The following is a 14761-nucleotide window of genomic DNA, read 5'->3' on the forward strand; positions in this document are numbered from 1 at the left end:
CCCACCTCAGGCGCCAGATCGAGCCGGACTGGTGTCGTCATCAAGAGCCGACCTCGACGGAGATGAGAGGAACCCTTCTTCCTCCGTCTTCCTTCGACCTCGACCTCGGCATGTTGACCTCGGTACAGATCCGTCGAGCTCTCCTCTCCCCCTTCTTCTTCGTCCTGCCTTCCTCCCGATCGTGCCTGCGTCGTCGAGTTTGCTCTCGCGCGAGATCTGCCTGCGCGTCAGTGGCCCACGTCCGCGATTAGATGGGCTCGGTGTGCTGCCGTGCTTACACGGGTTCGATTCGGCGATACAGAGCTCGTAGCGTGCTTCAGGGCAAGGGGTAGGGGAGCGGTGCACCGTCCCGCCCGCCGCTTCGAAATCAAGGAGGAGGAGGAGGAGCAGAGGGGAGCGACTCTAGTACGGTGTCGCCGCCCGTGCGGTGGGGGGCACTGCGGCCGCACGGCCTGAGCGCTAGTGTGCGCGGCTGCCAGGGTAGCCATGGGTAACAGCGCTGTGGCAGTTGTCTCGTTTCGCCTTCTCGGATGTTTTTGGTTGTTTGTTTGTTTGTCAAGGAGTAATTCTGTTCAGTATACATACTAGTATATCTTACTGGCTAGTAGTAGTAGTAGTCTAATAAAAAATGCATTGATGCTTTATTTTATCCACAGTTCCATCATTCCAGCTTTTGAGATCTGGCGCTCTAGCCCAGAAGAAACTTAAAATAGTACTAGTGTCTATCGATGGGCTGCATCCAACATTTTTCAGTGTGTTATTATCCACCAAAAAATGCTCTACGGAATGCATGGGCAGGAGACCAGTCTGCTTTGCACTGCCATTGTCATCACTAGCCAAGGCATGGTAGGAAGTTTTGTCTGTTGGATGTCGTATGGATTTTTTTGCTACTAGAGCGCTCCATTTCGGTGCAGTGTGCACCGTTGACAGTGATGCAAGAAGAGGGGAGAGGAATTTTTGAGTCACTGGGGAGTCCATTCTATCTGGCTGCTGTATGCCTGTATATATGTAGAGATGACTGGATTTTGGTAGGTGTTTTGTCACCTTCTTGCATGTTTATTGCTAGTACAAAACTGATCTTCAGATTGAAGAAGTGGCTACTCATTTACTAAGTTGGATACTGATGTCTGCACCAAATGGGAGAAGTGTGGTTGCTGTAGTAATTATGTTACCACTCTTGCTCTTGCTGGCTTTGTCTCCAACCACCTGGTGCCACATGCACAACTGGAACTAAGTGTAGTTCCTATGGCCTCCACTACACAAGGATTTGTACTGCACTGCTGCTGAAACATGATGCTGCGATTCCTAATTTTTTTGTCTTAATGCCCATCTATTGTTATTTGCTTGGGGTGTTCTTCATTAAAATACAAACAGTGGCCGTTCTGAAATTCAAGCTATTGAAGAATGATGATAAAATACTTTTTTAAACAGTGGGTTGAGGCTTAGTGTAATTGATGTACTAGTGCACTGCTTGGTGTAAAATTATAGCAGTACACATAGGTATGCAAAAATGCTTCTAGTATCTTACAGATGTATATTTGACATGAATGTGTATTGCTTGGCTTAAAGTTGCAGCAACCATGTTTTCTGAATAACTATAGTTGCTTTCAATAGCTGCAATTTATTGGCGATGTTACCTTATTATTTGTTCTCTTTAATTGTTTTTGCAGCTCCATAACATCTCGGTGAACCACTACTGGATGTGGCGTCGACTAAGCACTGCACATGGCTTGCTCGCCGGCACGCGCGTGCGTGCTTCGATGCGCGGCGCTTCGTCGAGCTGGACGGACCGCGGCAATCGCTGGAGCCAGAGCTGGAGGAGGCGACGAGATGCTGCTGCTGCGGCTGTGTCCTCGGAGGCAGTTGCTGCCCCTCGCCGACCTCACCAACATCCGGCGTCCGCCATGAGCTCCCCGCAGGACCCCTTCTACATCGTCCGGGAGGAGATCCAGGGCTCGGTAACCCCCCCATCCCCGTCCGCCCTCCCTCCCTCCCTTGTGCCCCTTTCTCTTCCTCTAGTTGCGAATTTTGGTATGCTGCCGCTGTTTATTTGGCTGCGCCGTGGCGTACTGTCAGCTGAAAACTGCTTCTGTATTTTCTACTCCAGTACTATATGGAGTAGTATATAAGGACGTCTTACTGTAGTATGGCTGAGGCAGTGCCAGCTTGGTAGTTAGTACTAGCTGAGAAAATTCATGATGCTGGCTGGGAGCAAAACATTTATAGGCTTAGTTGCTGTATTGGTTCTGTTGTTGTATGGGAGTTTGTGAGGGATGTTCTATAGACCTCTGCAGCTGCTATTCTTTGTCTATTAATCTATGTCCTCTTATAGTTGAGAAAGTTGAGTAGTTACAGTATGTGTGCTACTACGTCCCTTGTAGTTTTAGAAACACCTGAATTTTTCTGTCCTGTTCTGTTAATCCTGAAGATAAAACTCATATGTATATGTTGCTTAACTATACCGTAGCTTCAGAAACATATTGCATCATCAAACTGCATGTATCTGTGTTCTTCTTCTGGTCCTGAGGATAAAGATCATCTTTATTTCGCAGATGGGTAAGCTGCAGACTACGTTCCATCGCTGGAAGCAAGTTTCTTCAAACCTGATTACTTTGTCATCAGGCTGGCTGATTGCATCCAGCTCAAATTGTTCCACATTTCTAGCTTAAGGGTTCCACTTGCACATGATGGCCCCCAACTCCTTATGGCAAGCAGTTTCTCCAGCTGACAACAAGGTAAGCAAACATCTAGCTCATAGAATTATATTGGTGCAACGTACTTGTTTTCCTTGAAAGTTTTCCTGATTATTATTCCTTTTATGTGCAATTTATCTTACACAACGTATTCATGTAAATTCTGTCAAGCGTGTTAATGTCTTCTTGGATCTAAATGTTATGATATAAAAAATCTGAACTTCAGCACACTGAAACCGGGTTAGTTGCCTTGAGTACTTGTATTCTTAGTACCATGCTACTTATTTTGCCTCCTGAGGTTTCTAGTCTGCTATTTCTTGCTTTCCTTTATCTTCGTACATATTATGATGGTAATTTGACTTGCAGTGCTCATGTAGGTTAATTATTAAGCATACGAGAACATATTCATGAAAGTTCTGTTAGTAGGTGGATGGCTTCTAGTTCTAAATGGTATCCTCAACAAACTAAACTTATTTGAAGAAGACACAACATATTCATTCATTTGTTGTAACACCAAGTTTGGTCTATTAACATGGCGTTGATTTTGTGCTGCAGATTTGGAAGCTGGGAATCTGGGGAATGCAAAGTTGAAGAGACCTGGAGTATCTATACTGTGATTGCCATTGTATATGTGTTATATGATGATGTAACACAATGATTCTGCTATTGTATCTTTGTTGTATGATGTATCAAACTGATTCTGGATGTTATGTGAAGTACTACGTGTGTTCTCTATCTGTTCCCATTTGAATGTTGGTGATTTATTTACTAGCAAATTAAAATTTAAAGGAAATGACCTTGACAAGTGGGACCCACTTACTAGAAGAACCTGACAATTGGGACCCATCTGAATAGTGGACCCATCTTTATAAAAAGAAATACTTGAACTGCTCAGCCAAAATGGCCAAAATGGCCATGGCCCAAAAATAAAAATGCTCAGCCAAAATGGCCATGGCCCAAAAATAAAAAATGCTCAGCCAAAATGGCCATGGCCCAAAAATAAAAAGGCTGTGATGTTGGGCTTGGCCCATGAAGCTAACAAAAATTGACAGAAAAATACACTAAATTGGCTGAATTAATGGGCTCGGCCCATATAAACACCCAATTGGACTGGGCTGATTTTGCCATGTCAGATTGCAATTTTTGACCTTTTTAATTGGTCGCAATTTTGCTACGTCAGATTGCCACGTCGGATCCGACGTGGCCTGGGCAGAGAGCTAGCGACCAAAACAGAAGGTCATGGAATCAACGACCTTTTGTTTTGGTCGTTAATTTCAGTTTACGACTACCAGCTTTTGACCTTCTGTTTTTTGTCACAAAAAGGTCGGAAATGAAAAAACAATGACCTTTCAGTGACCAATAGTGATGGTCGCAAGTTGACATATTTCTTGTAGTGAACCCCCGCACAGGGAGAAAGTGCAATTGATTTCCTGCTAAAAAAATCAATGGCGAAAAAAATGAGCGCCACAACAACGCACCTGATGGGAGCAGCGCCACAAAATGCCTGCAACCGTGGCCTCGTCAGGGAAACAGAGAAGGGCGGCATGGTCTTGAGGAGGATGCAGCAGGCGTAGAAGAGGGGCACCACGATGGCTGGCTCCGGCCAGGCTGTACGCGAAGCGGAAGGTCAGCATGGTTGGCGCCAACGGCAGCGGAGATCACGCCTTGGACGAGCAGCGCCAAGAGCGTCGAGAAGAGTAGGCGCACTGGGTTCTCCAGGTGGGTCGTCGGTTTGCGTCACCAGATCATGTGAGGATTTGCCTCGCGCAGGGGCTGCTCCTTCCCGGCGCGACTGCCTGCGGCGTGGGCGGCGCCTCTTCCACCAGCTGCGCTGTAGCGGCTTTCACCGGGGTCTTGATGGCGGCGATGGTGGTTGTCATTGCCTCCGTGGTGGGGGCGCCGGAGGTGGACGGGGGTGGGGGCGTGGGGGCTGCCGGAGAGAAGCGGCAGAGGGGATGCGCAGATTGGATCTGATCGGGATGGAGAAAGGAAGAAGACGGTGCGAGATAACGGGGATTACTGATTAGGGTGGATCTATGTGTAGTTAAATGGGATTCGTTCCGAAAGTTTTGCCACGCCGCCTAATTAACTTAAAATTTTCATTCTCCGGGCGCAGGAGGGCAAAGGAATTCTACGCTTAAACTAGTGGGTTTGATTCTGCCAAAAAAGTGTGTTTCTCTTACGTCCAAAAAAAAGTGGGTTTGACACGTACCATGTAAGTCTATAATCTGATCAAAAAATAAAATAAAAAGGCATGTATCATGTATGTGTGTAATATGATAACAAAAAATTACTTAAAAGGCACGAGGGGTACCCCCTGTTTTCAAAAATAAAAAATACCATGTACGTGTATATAATCTGATAAAAAAATAGGAAACATTGGGTTCTTTTACTCCTCTAGATGTATAAATACAATTGTTTGCCGTGAAAATATACAAAAAATAGCAAAAAATAGTAATGAATCTAAGTCGCTGGTGTCTTTTCTTTGCGAGGAACTAACTTGCTACTGTCGCGTAAATCATGTTGTAGGCCGGATAGTCATATGACATTATAAAGTTACGTTCGCATAGTTTAGGTCAATGCATGATTAGATCAATGCATGAAATCTACCGTATTGATAACTCCTGTAGGCAAGATCATGCTGGATGTAGCGATTTTAAACTCCTTTTTTTGTTAGGACGAAACAACCGTAGCACTATACTACCATAACCATCATCTCACAAACGCCACCAATGAGTTTTTTCGGCCACTACTCATTTATATCAGACTAAGAAAATAGTTACATCGCTCAATACTCCATGAAAAAGTTATTGCTCAATACCCCACGAAACATTTATCGCTCAATCCCCCATGAAAAAATTGTCGTGGGTCCTATGCGTGGGCCCATAGAGAAACATTGAATGGGCCCCACAAAAAAATCCTCCTCCCGATTTTTCCAGTCCGGTCTCTTATTTCCCACTTTGAGATGGAACGAAACAACTGCAGCTTTCATATTCATCAGCTCACGACACCACCAATAAGCTTTTTTTTGTCACTACTTATTTATGTACGATTGAACAAAATAATAGCATCGGTCGAACATTGACACATGGGTCGCATAAAAAACACTGACGTGTGGCCCTACTACTCATTAATCCATGAAGCACCTATGACAGGTCCCACTACTGGTAGTTACATGACGAAAAAATGAGTGTCACACATTTCTAACAATCGGTGACGGTAGCAGGTTCATCATCCAAATTACCAAAGCGTCACAGAAATTGGTAGCTAGGTGGCGCTCAGCGGCCCAGGCGTTTCAATGACATTAAACGTCACACATTTTCATTAATCGGTGACACAACCTTCAAACCGTCACTCATTAGATACTTATGTGACGTTGTCTACCAACGTCACGAGGATTTTTGTCACATTATCTCAATTTTCTTATAGTGTGCATTCAGTTGGAATTGTTTCTTCAAAAAGTGCACCGTATGCTCATTACCATTGATATGAAAAGTGACCTTGTTTTTATTGCAATCAATAACAGCTCTTTCAGTATTCAAAAAGGGTCTACCAAGGATAATCGACATGTTGTCGTCCTCGGGCATCTCAAGTATAACAAAGTCTGTTTAGATAGTAACATTTGCAACAACAACGGGCACATCCTCACAAATACCGATAGGTATGGCAGTTGATTTGTCAGCCATTTGCAAAGATATTTCAGTAGGTCTAAGTTTATTCAAATCAAGTCTTTTGTATAAAGAAAAATGCATAACACTAACACCAACTCCTATATCACACAAAGCGGTTTTAACATAGTTTCATTTAATGGAGCAAGGTATAGTTGGTATTCCCGGATCTCCAAGTTTATTAGGTACTCCATCCTTAAAAGAATAATTACCAAGCATGGTGGAGATTTCAACTTCTGGTATTTTTCTCTTATTGGTGATGATGTCTTTCATGTACTTTGCATAGGGGGCCATTTTTAAGATATCAGTCAAGTGGGTACGCAAAAAGACTGTCCTAATCATTTCAACAAAGCGTTCAAATTCTTCATCATCTTTCTTATTAGTTGATTTAGGTGGAAAGGGCATAGTTTTTGAACCCATGGTGCTCTTTCCTTACCATGTTTTCTAGCAACAAAGTCTTTTTTATCGTATCTTTTACTCTTGGGTTGTGGGATATCAAGATCAACAACTGGTTCTATTTCAACATCATTGTCTGGTTCTTTATTTTTTTGAAACTATCTAGTGTGGAGCAAAGCCCCACAGTCTTTATTCCAACCTCAAAGAGAGAGAACAGTTACAGTTAGACATATTTACAAAAATACAGGAAAAAACCTACCCAAACTTACCTCTAATCTAAGGAAGGGAGTTAACCCAAGCCAGAAGAGAGTCCCTGGTTGAACTAGCTAACCTATGAGAAAGTAGAGTTACATCATGCACAAAATTACATTTCCACCTAGCAAAAGGGGCCCTCTCTCCTCTAAAAGTTCTGCCATTGCGCAAAATCCAAATGTTCCAAGCAGCTGTAAGCATCACTTCAAAGAAGAATGGTGGTCTGAAGGATCTCCTTGCATGAGAGATACACACCAATCCAGTCGATTACCAGATAGTTCCAGACTCTGTTGCTGAATGTACAGTTGATGAAAAGGTGCAGTCTGTCTTCATAGGCCTGAGCAGCACAAATGACACATTGATTGTCATCATCAGGCAGTCTCCAATGTCTTCTGACAAGCATATATTTGGTGTTTAGGCAATCAAAAAATAACAACCAGCCAAAGACTTTAATTTTCATGGTGCATTTGCTCCTCCAAAGCCATTTGCATGTCTGAATTGTAGGCATGTGAGTATGCATTATGTTCTAGAAACTCTTGGCAGAGTAAGAACCAGATTTCCCTACCCAGGTCCAGACATCAGAAGAGTGTGGATCCCTTTAAAGATTTAACATCCATTCCTCAAGAATCCTCAGTTCCTCAGAAGCTTCTTGAGATATAGGCAAATAGAACAAAGAGAATAGGTCCGAGGAACTGAGGATTTCAGCAGCAGAAGCTTTATCATCCTTAACAAAAGAAAACAATCTTGGTAGTCTTCTGAAGAGGGGCATTGTAGAGCCACCCACCTGCCAAGAATCCAACTAGAACATCACAGAGTCTCCCATGTTGACATGAGCTGACGCAACTGCTCTGTATGTGTCAGAAAGCTTGAAAACGTCTCTCCACCAGAAAGACCTTGTCATCGCAGTAGCTTGAGGCACCACCCCATCATAATATGAATTCCAAATCAAGGAGACCCAGGGTATGTCAACTTTATTATAAAAGTTGTGTAGATGCTTAATAAGAAGCCCCTTGTTCTGGATGTTAAGGTTGATAATCCCAAGGCCAGCTTTGTCCTTGGGCCGACAGACCAAGTTCCATGCAGCAAGGGATTGTTTTGGAGTGTCACTGTTGCCTCTCCAAAGACACTGTCTGAAGATCCTGTCAAGTTGTTTAATAATCCCAAGAGGAATATCCAGAGAGCACAGGAAATAAATGGGCATAGATGTCAAGACTGAAGCCAGGAGTTGAAGTCTGGAGCCTTGATTTCACATTGAGGAACTGCAAGAGAGTCTTCTTTCCACTCTGTCAACCATAGGCATAAAATCTAAGATCCTAGGCCTTGTGGTACCCATTGGAAGGCCTAGATAGGTAAAAGGAGTAGTGCTAATCTTGCAGCCCAGCACCGCAGCCAATCTTGTAGCTAGATCATTATCCATATTTAAAGGGATCAAAGAGGACTTGCTAAAATTTACCTTCAGACCAGTGGACTCTTGGAAGGTGAGGAGCATGTTTTTCATGGCCACCAATTGTTCGTCAATAGAAGGCATAATGACAATTGTATCATCAGCATACTGAATAATGGGAAAGTCTGGATTTTGGGAGGGGATAGGCAAAGTGATCACTCCTCGAGCTAACATGTCATTAACTACTGTTTGTAGCAAATCCACAGCCAAAACAAAAAGCAGAGGAGAGAGGGGGTCACCTTGTCTTACTCCACACTTACATTTGAACTGCTTGCCTGGGACACCATTTGACAGGACTAAAGAATTTCTTCTATCTATGAGATCCACCTATCATCAAAACCTTTGAATCTTAGCATCTGTAATATAACCTCATGCTCATCGTGTCAAAGGCTTTGGCAAAGTCAAGCTTGAGAATAAAAATAGGATTTTTGGACTGTTTGCACTGATGTATGTATTCAAAAGTCCATGCCAAACAGTCCTGGATTGATCGGCTCTTAAGAAATCTATATTGGTTTTTGTGGATACATTTGAGAATTACACTTTGCAAGCGATTAGCCAGAAGCTTGGTCAAGAATTTGAGGCATGTGTTTGTGAGGGAGATGGGCCTGAAATCATTAGGGCTTTCGGGGGAGAGAATTTGGGTATGAGAGTAATCAGAGACCCATTTATGTTCTCCAAGGCTAGATTCCCCTCATAAAAATCATTGATCAGCCTCAGAAAGTCTGGCTCGATGATGGACCAACACCGCTTGACAAAAAGACCATTGAAACCATCGGGCCCAGGTGCCCTTTCAACTGGAAGCTCTTTTAAAACCTTAGCGATTTCATCAGCAGAAAAGGGGCGGGAGAGTAAGGGAGTCCTGGATTAAGGGTCCTCGCGCGTCCAGGCTATATGACGTGGGCCGGACTGATGGGCCATGAAGATACAAGACAGAAGACTTCCTCCCGTGTCCGAATGGGACTCTCCTTTGCATAGAAGGCAAGCTTGGTGTTCGGATATGAAGATTCCTTCCTCTGTAAACGGACTCTGTACAACCCTAGGGCCCTCCGATGTCTATATAAACCGGAGGGTTTAGTCTGTAGGGCAGAATCATAATCATACAGGCTAGACATCTAGGGTTTAGCCATTACGATCTCGTGGTAGATCAACTCTTGTAATCCTCACATTCATCAAGATCAATCAAGCAGGAAGTAGGGTATTACCTCCATCGAGAGGGCCCGAACCTGGGTAAACATTGTGTCCCCCATCTCCTGTTACCATCGACCTTAGACGCACAGTTAGGGACCCCCTACCCGAGATCCGCCGGTTTTGACACCGACATTGGTGCTTTCATTGAGAGTTCCGCTGTGTCGTCGTCGGAAGGTTCGATGGCTCCATCCATCATCTACAACAATACTGCCCTGAGGGAGGTCTTTCTTCCCGGCCAGATCTTTGTGTTCGGGGGCTTTGCACTGCGGGCCAACTCGCTTGGCCATCTAGAGCAGATCGACAACTACGCCCCAGGTCACCAGATTAGTTTTGGAAATTTGGACTATGTCGCCGATATCCGAGGAGACTTGATCTTCCAAGGGTTCACGACCCCAACATTCGCTCTGGCCTTAGATCCGGAGCACATTACCAGGTCTGAAGAGGGGATTCCTGAGCCCGCTGGACTATATGCGGCCACTAAGCCCAGTCCGGGAGAACCGGAGGAAGCAGTGTTGCTGGAAACCATCAGGAAGCCGAACTCTTCTCCGGACACTGGCTCAAAACCCTCGAAGTCAACATTGTGTGAGCTCGGCCAAGAAGTCTCCTTCCCGTCGTACTCCACGGACTCTTTTCTCCCTGGCCAAACCTCGCCTTTAAGCGAGGCTCTGGAGTTGATGCGATCCCTCATCATTACAGAGGAGCAACGTCCAAACTACGCCCAGCTTGGACTAGGGGCTAAGAGAGGGAAATTTTACGTCCCACCGACCACCCACTTCATAGCCACTGTCGAGGACTTAACTGACATGCTCGATTACGGCTCCGAAGAGATCGACGGTATGGACGACGATGCCTGAGAGGAGCAGGCCCAAAGCCCGCTGTTTACCGGACGCTGGACGGCCACCTCTTCATATGACGTGTACATGGTGGATACACCCAAAGCGGGTAATGGTGATAACGAGAAGAATCCAGTCGAGGATAAACCTCCTAAGATACAACCAAAGCGCCGCCCGTCAGTGGCGCCGCTCTAAATCACACCATGGAAAAGACAGCAATACCGGCACGAGAGATAACAATACTCTGGACGACGCCGAAGACCAAGAAAACCCCGTCGAGCCAACCTCCGAGTAGGACGATTGGGAAGATGGGCAAGTTAGCCCTAATGAACAGGCCATAACGAAGACTCAGAGGATAGTAATAATGTCCACTCTCCGAGGACGAGGTGAGCCTCGGCGATGAAGACTTTATTGTGCCTGAGGAACCTCTCGAGCAGGAGCGCTTTAAGCGCCGGCTAATAGCCACTGCAAGGAGCCTAAAAAAGAAGCAGCAGCAGCTTCAAGCTGACCAAGACCTACTCAACGACAGGTGGACTAATGTCCTGGCAGCCGAGGAATATGGCCTCGAGTGCCCAACCAAAAGTTACCCAAAGCATAAACTGCTACCTCAATTCGATGACGAGGCACTTGAGCCCGTACCATCAGTGCGTAACGCGACTGACTGACCACCACGTGGCCGGGACAAAGCGGCAACTCAAGCCGAACACCAGCCCATACCACCCCGCCGTAAAGGTAGAGACACAACAGCTCGGGGATATACATATGACCAGCGGCAGGACCTGGAAAATAGAGCAGGTCAGACCAGATCGATCTACGGATCGCGGGGGCGTGCCTTGACGCGCGATGACGGCTATCTAGCCGGATGTGACAAGCATAACCACGTCCAGGCCAAAAACCGCAGACAAACTCCATCCGAGCTACGTCGTGACCTGGCCCGATATAGAGGCGTCGCACACCCCCTCTGCTTCACTGATGAAGTAATGGAGCACGAATTCCCAGAAGGGTTTAAACCCATGAATATTGAATCATATGATGGAACAACAGATCCCGTGGTATGGATTGAGGACTTTCTTCTCCATATTCATATGGCCCACGGCGATGATCTTCATGCCATCAAATACCTCCCGCTAAAACTCAAGGGACCAGCTCGACACTGGTTAAACAGCCTGCCAAAAAACTCCATTGGCAGCTGGGAGGACTTGGAAGACGCCTTCCGCGAGAACTTCGAAGGTACATACGGCCGACCTCCGGATGCCGATGACTTAAGTCACATAGTTCAACAGCCCGGAGAGTCAGCCAGGAAATTATGGACTAGGTTCCTAACTAAAAAGAACCAGATCGTCGACTGTCTAGATGCCGAAGCCTGGCGGCCTTTAAACATAGCATCCGCGACGAATGGGCGCCTGAAACCTCGGCCAAGAAAAGCCGAAGTCCATGGCAGCCCTCACGGCACTTATGACCCGCTTTTGCACGGGCGAAGATAACTGGCTAGCCCGTAGCAATAATAATGCAAGCGAACCTGGCACCTCTGAAGCCAGAAATAGCAACGGCAAGCCCAGACGCAGCAGGCACAAGCGTCGAAGCAACAGTGACAATACCGATGACACGGCGGTCAATGCAGGATTCAGTGGCTCCAAGTCCGGCCAGCGAAAGAAGCCATTTAAAAGAAACAATTCGGGCTCATCCAGCTTGGACCGCATACTCGATCGTCCATGTCAGATTCACGGCACCCTCGATAAACCAACCAATCATACCCACGAAGCTGTTGGGTCTTTAAACAGGCCGGCAAGTTAAATACCGAGAACAAGGAGAAGGGGTCGCAAAGTGAGGACGACGACAAGGAGCCCCGTCCGCCGAACACAGGGGGGCAGAAGAAGTCCCCCCCCCCCAAGTTAAAACGGTGAACATGATATACGTTACCCATATCCCCAAGAGGGAGCGCAAACGCGCGCTCAGGGACGTGTATGCGATAGAGCCAGTCGCCCCAAAATTCAATCCATGGTCATCCTGCCCGATCGCCTTCGATCGCAGGGACCATCCGACCAGTATCCGTCATGGCGGCTCAGCCGCACTGGTCCTCGACCCAATCATTGATGGATTCCACCTCACGCGAGTCCTCATGGACGGTGGCAGCAGCCTCAACCTGCTCTATCAGGATACAGTCTGCAAGATGGGCATCGATCCATCAACAATCAAACCCACAAAAACTACATTTAAAGGAGTAATACCAGGTGTAGAAGCCCGCTTCACGGGCTCAGTCACCTTGGAAGTCGTCTTCGGATCCCTGGACAACTTTCGAAGCGAAGACTTGATCTTCGATATCGTCCCCTTCCGCAGTGGCTATCACGTACTGCTCGGACGAACTGCATTTGCTCGATTCAATGCGGTGCCACACAATGCTTATCTCAAACTCAAGATGCCCGGACCACGCGGTGTCATAACAGTCAATGGAACCACTGAACGCTCCCTCCACACCGAGGAGCACACCGTGGCCCTGGTAGCGGAAGTACAGAGTGGCCTTTTCAAGCAGAATTTTAATTCAGCGGCCAAGCTTGTCGGATCCGGGGTTCCGGCAAAACCCTTAAGGTTCAAACTCTAGGGTGCGTGCAAAGTTCTTTCCCTCCTATCGATCCACGCCCTAGCTCGCTAAGATCTCGCGAACGAACTCGACGAACTCGCAACACAAAAAGACACAAGATTTATACTGGTTCGGGCCACTGTTGTGGTGTAATACCCTACTCCAGTGTGGCGGTGGTAGATTGCCTCTTGGGCTGATGATGAACAGTACAAGGGGAAGAACAGCCTCTTGAGGTTGAGGTGTTCTTGTGCTCGATGAACTTGTGTGGGTGAGGACTCGATCCCCCCTACTGTGGTGGCTAGCTCTACTTATAGAGGCTCTGGTCCTCTCCCCAAATATTGAGCGGGAAGGGAGCCAACAACGGCGGGCAGATTTGAAAGTGGACAGCTAGTACAAGCTATCCTGACAAAAGTGGTCTTCGCCTGCAAAAGGCTCTGGTGGTGACGCCGTCTTGGGCTCCATGGTGACCTCCGTCTTGCCGTCCTGCTGGTCTTCGGTCTCGTTGCATCGATATGGAAACCGTTGCTTGATGCCTCGGTACTCCGCGCCTGCGCCTGCCTCCTTAGCACCAAAGAGGAAACAAGGACGCTGCGCGCGCTGGCGCCTGCCTGGTGTCGATCGTCACTGCTCACGTGACAAGAGCCTCGCGAGGTTTGCCCCGCCTTGATATCTCCGCTCCTCGTGAGCCTACCGAGTGCGTCCGCTCCTGAGGAAGTCTTGCGTTGTCCGCCTCGCGAGGCTTGGCCCCTCGCGAAGGTCTTGAACGCCTTGTCGATGAAGATGGGCCGTACGGCCCGCTAGCTTAGCCACGCCGTGGGCCGCAGGCAGGCAAGTCTGGGGACCCTCGTTCCTAGAACACCGACAGTAGCCCCCGGGCCCAAGGCGCGCTCGGGCTTGGCTTCGAGGCGAAGCCAAAGGTCAAGTACAGAGCACCGCGGGCCCCAAAATCCTGCGGCCTCGGTTGACGCATGGCGGTTGATTGGACGTGGGCGTCTCCGCTTCCCCACGCTGCCTCGGCAAAACTGCTCGACTTGACAAGTCCCTGCGACATGCAAGGAAAGCCATCATTACCTGTGATCGTGGGAGGCGCCGGTTAGCCTTCTCTTGCTATAAATGGGGAGGGGGGCGGAGCCCCCGTCGCCCATCTCTTCCTTGCTTCACTCGCTTCATCCTCCTTGCTCCACCGCTAGCAGCAATGGCGCCGTCGAGGAGGTTCTCCGCCGCGGAGAAAGGCAAGGCCCCTCGGGAGGGACCCGGCTCCCCGACGCCCAAGCGAGGACGTGGCCGTCCCCACAAGCATGCCGCAGCCCCCGCCATGGCCCCCGACTCTCGGGGTGGCGCCGCAGTGCACGGCAGGTGTCGCTCGGGTCGTGGTAGTCCCGTCGACAAAAGGAGACGGGCCGTGGTCGCGCGGCCTCCCCGACTGCGGTTCCATGCGTCAGAGGTGCTGCCAGAGTTTGTTGTCTGGTCGGAGGATCCGGCCGGCAGCTGGCTCCAGCTCCCCCGCTTCTTTGCCGATGAGCTGTCGACCTCTGGCCCAGGCGGGCTCTGGCTGCAGGCGGACGGTTCCTGCAGCCGGGCTTCTTGGGTCGCGGTCGAGGTCTCCGTTGCGGGCAACATAGCTCTGGCCCGCGGTTGGCAAACGTTCGCCCACGCGCGCGGCCTGGGCAGGCGGTGCACCCTCCACTTCAAGTTCGATGGCGACGTGA

The 14761-nt window shown here is 48.1% G+C and overlaps 1 protein-coding gene across 1 annotated transcript in view; it reads left to right on the forward strand.

Moving 5' to 3' along the window:
- LOC123054132 (uncharacterized) overlaps nt 1-3428 on the forward strand; it is a gene marked incomplete in the record, with an annotated part of 4095 nt that extends 667 nt beyond the window's left edge. The window contains 4 exon segments of the mRNA XM_044477826.1: nt 1-122; nt 1671-1958; nt 2553-3143; nt 3249-3428. Of these exon segments, the coding sequence (XP_044333761.1) occupies nt 1-122; nt 1671-1958; nt 2553-2669 (527 nt within the window).
- Between the last annotated feature and the right edge of the window lie 11333 nt (nt 3429-14761).

The sequence above is a fragment of the Triticum aestivum genome, chromosome 2D, assembly GCF_018294505.1.
Source record: "Triticum aestivum cultivar Chinese Spring chromosome 2D, IWGSC CS RefSeq v2.1, whole genome shotgun sequence".
Lineage (NCBI taxonomy): Eukaryota > Viridiplantae > Streptophyta > Magnoliopsida > Poales > Poaceae > Triticum > Triticum aestivum.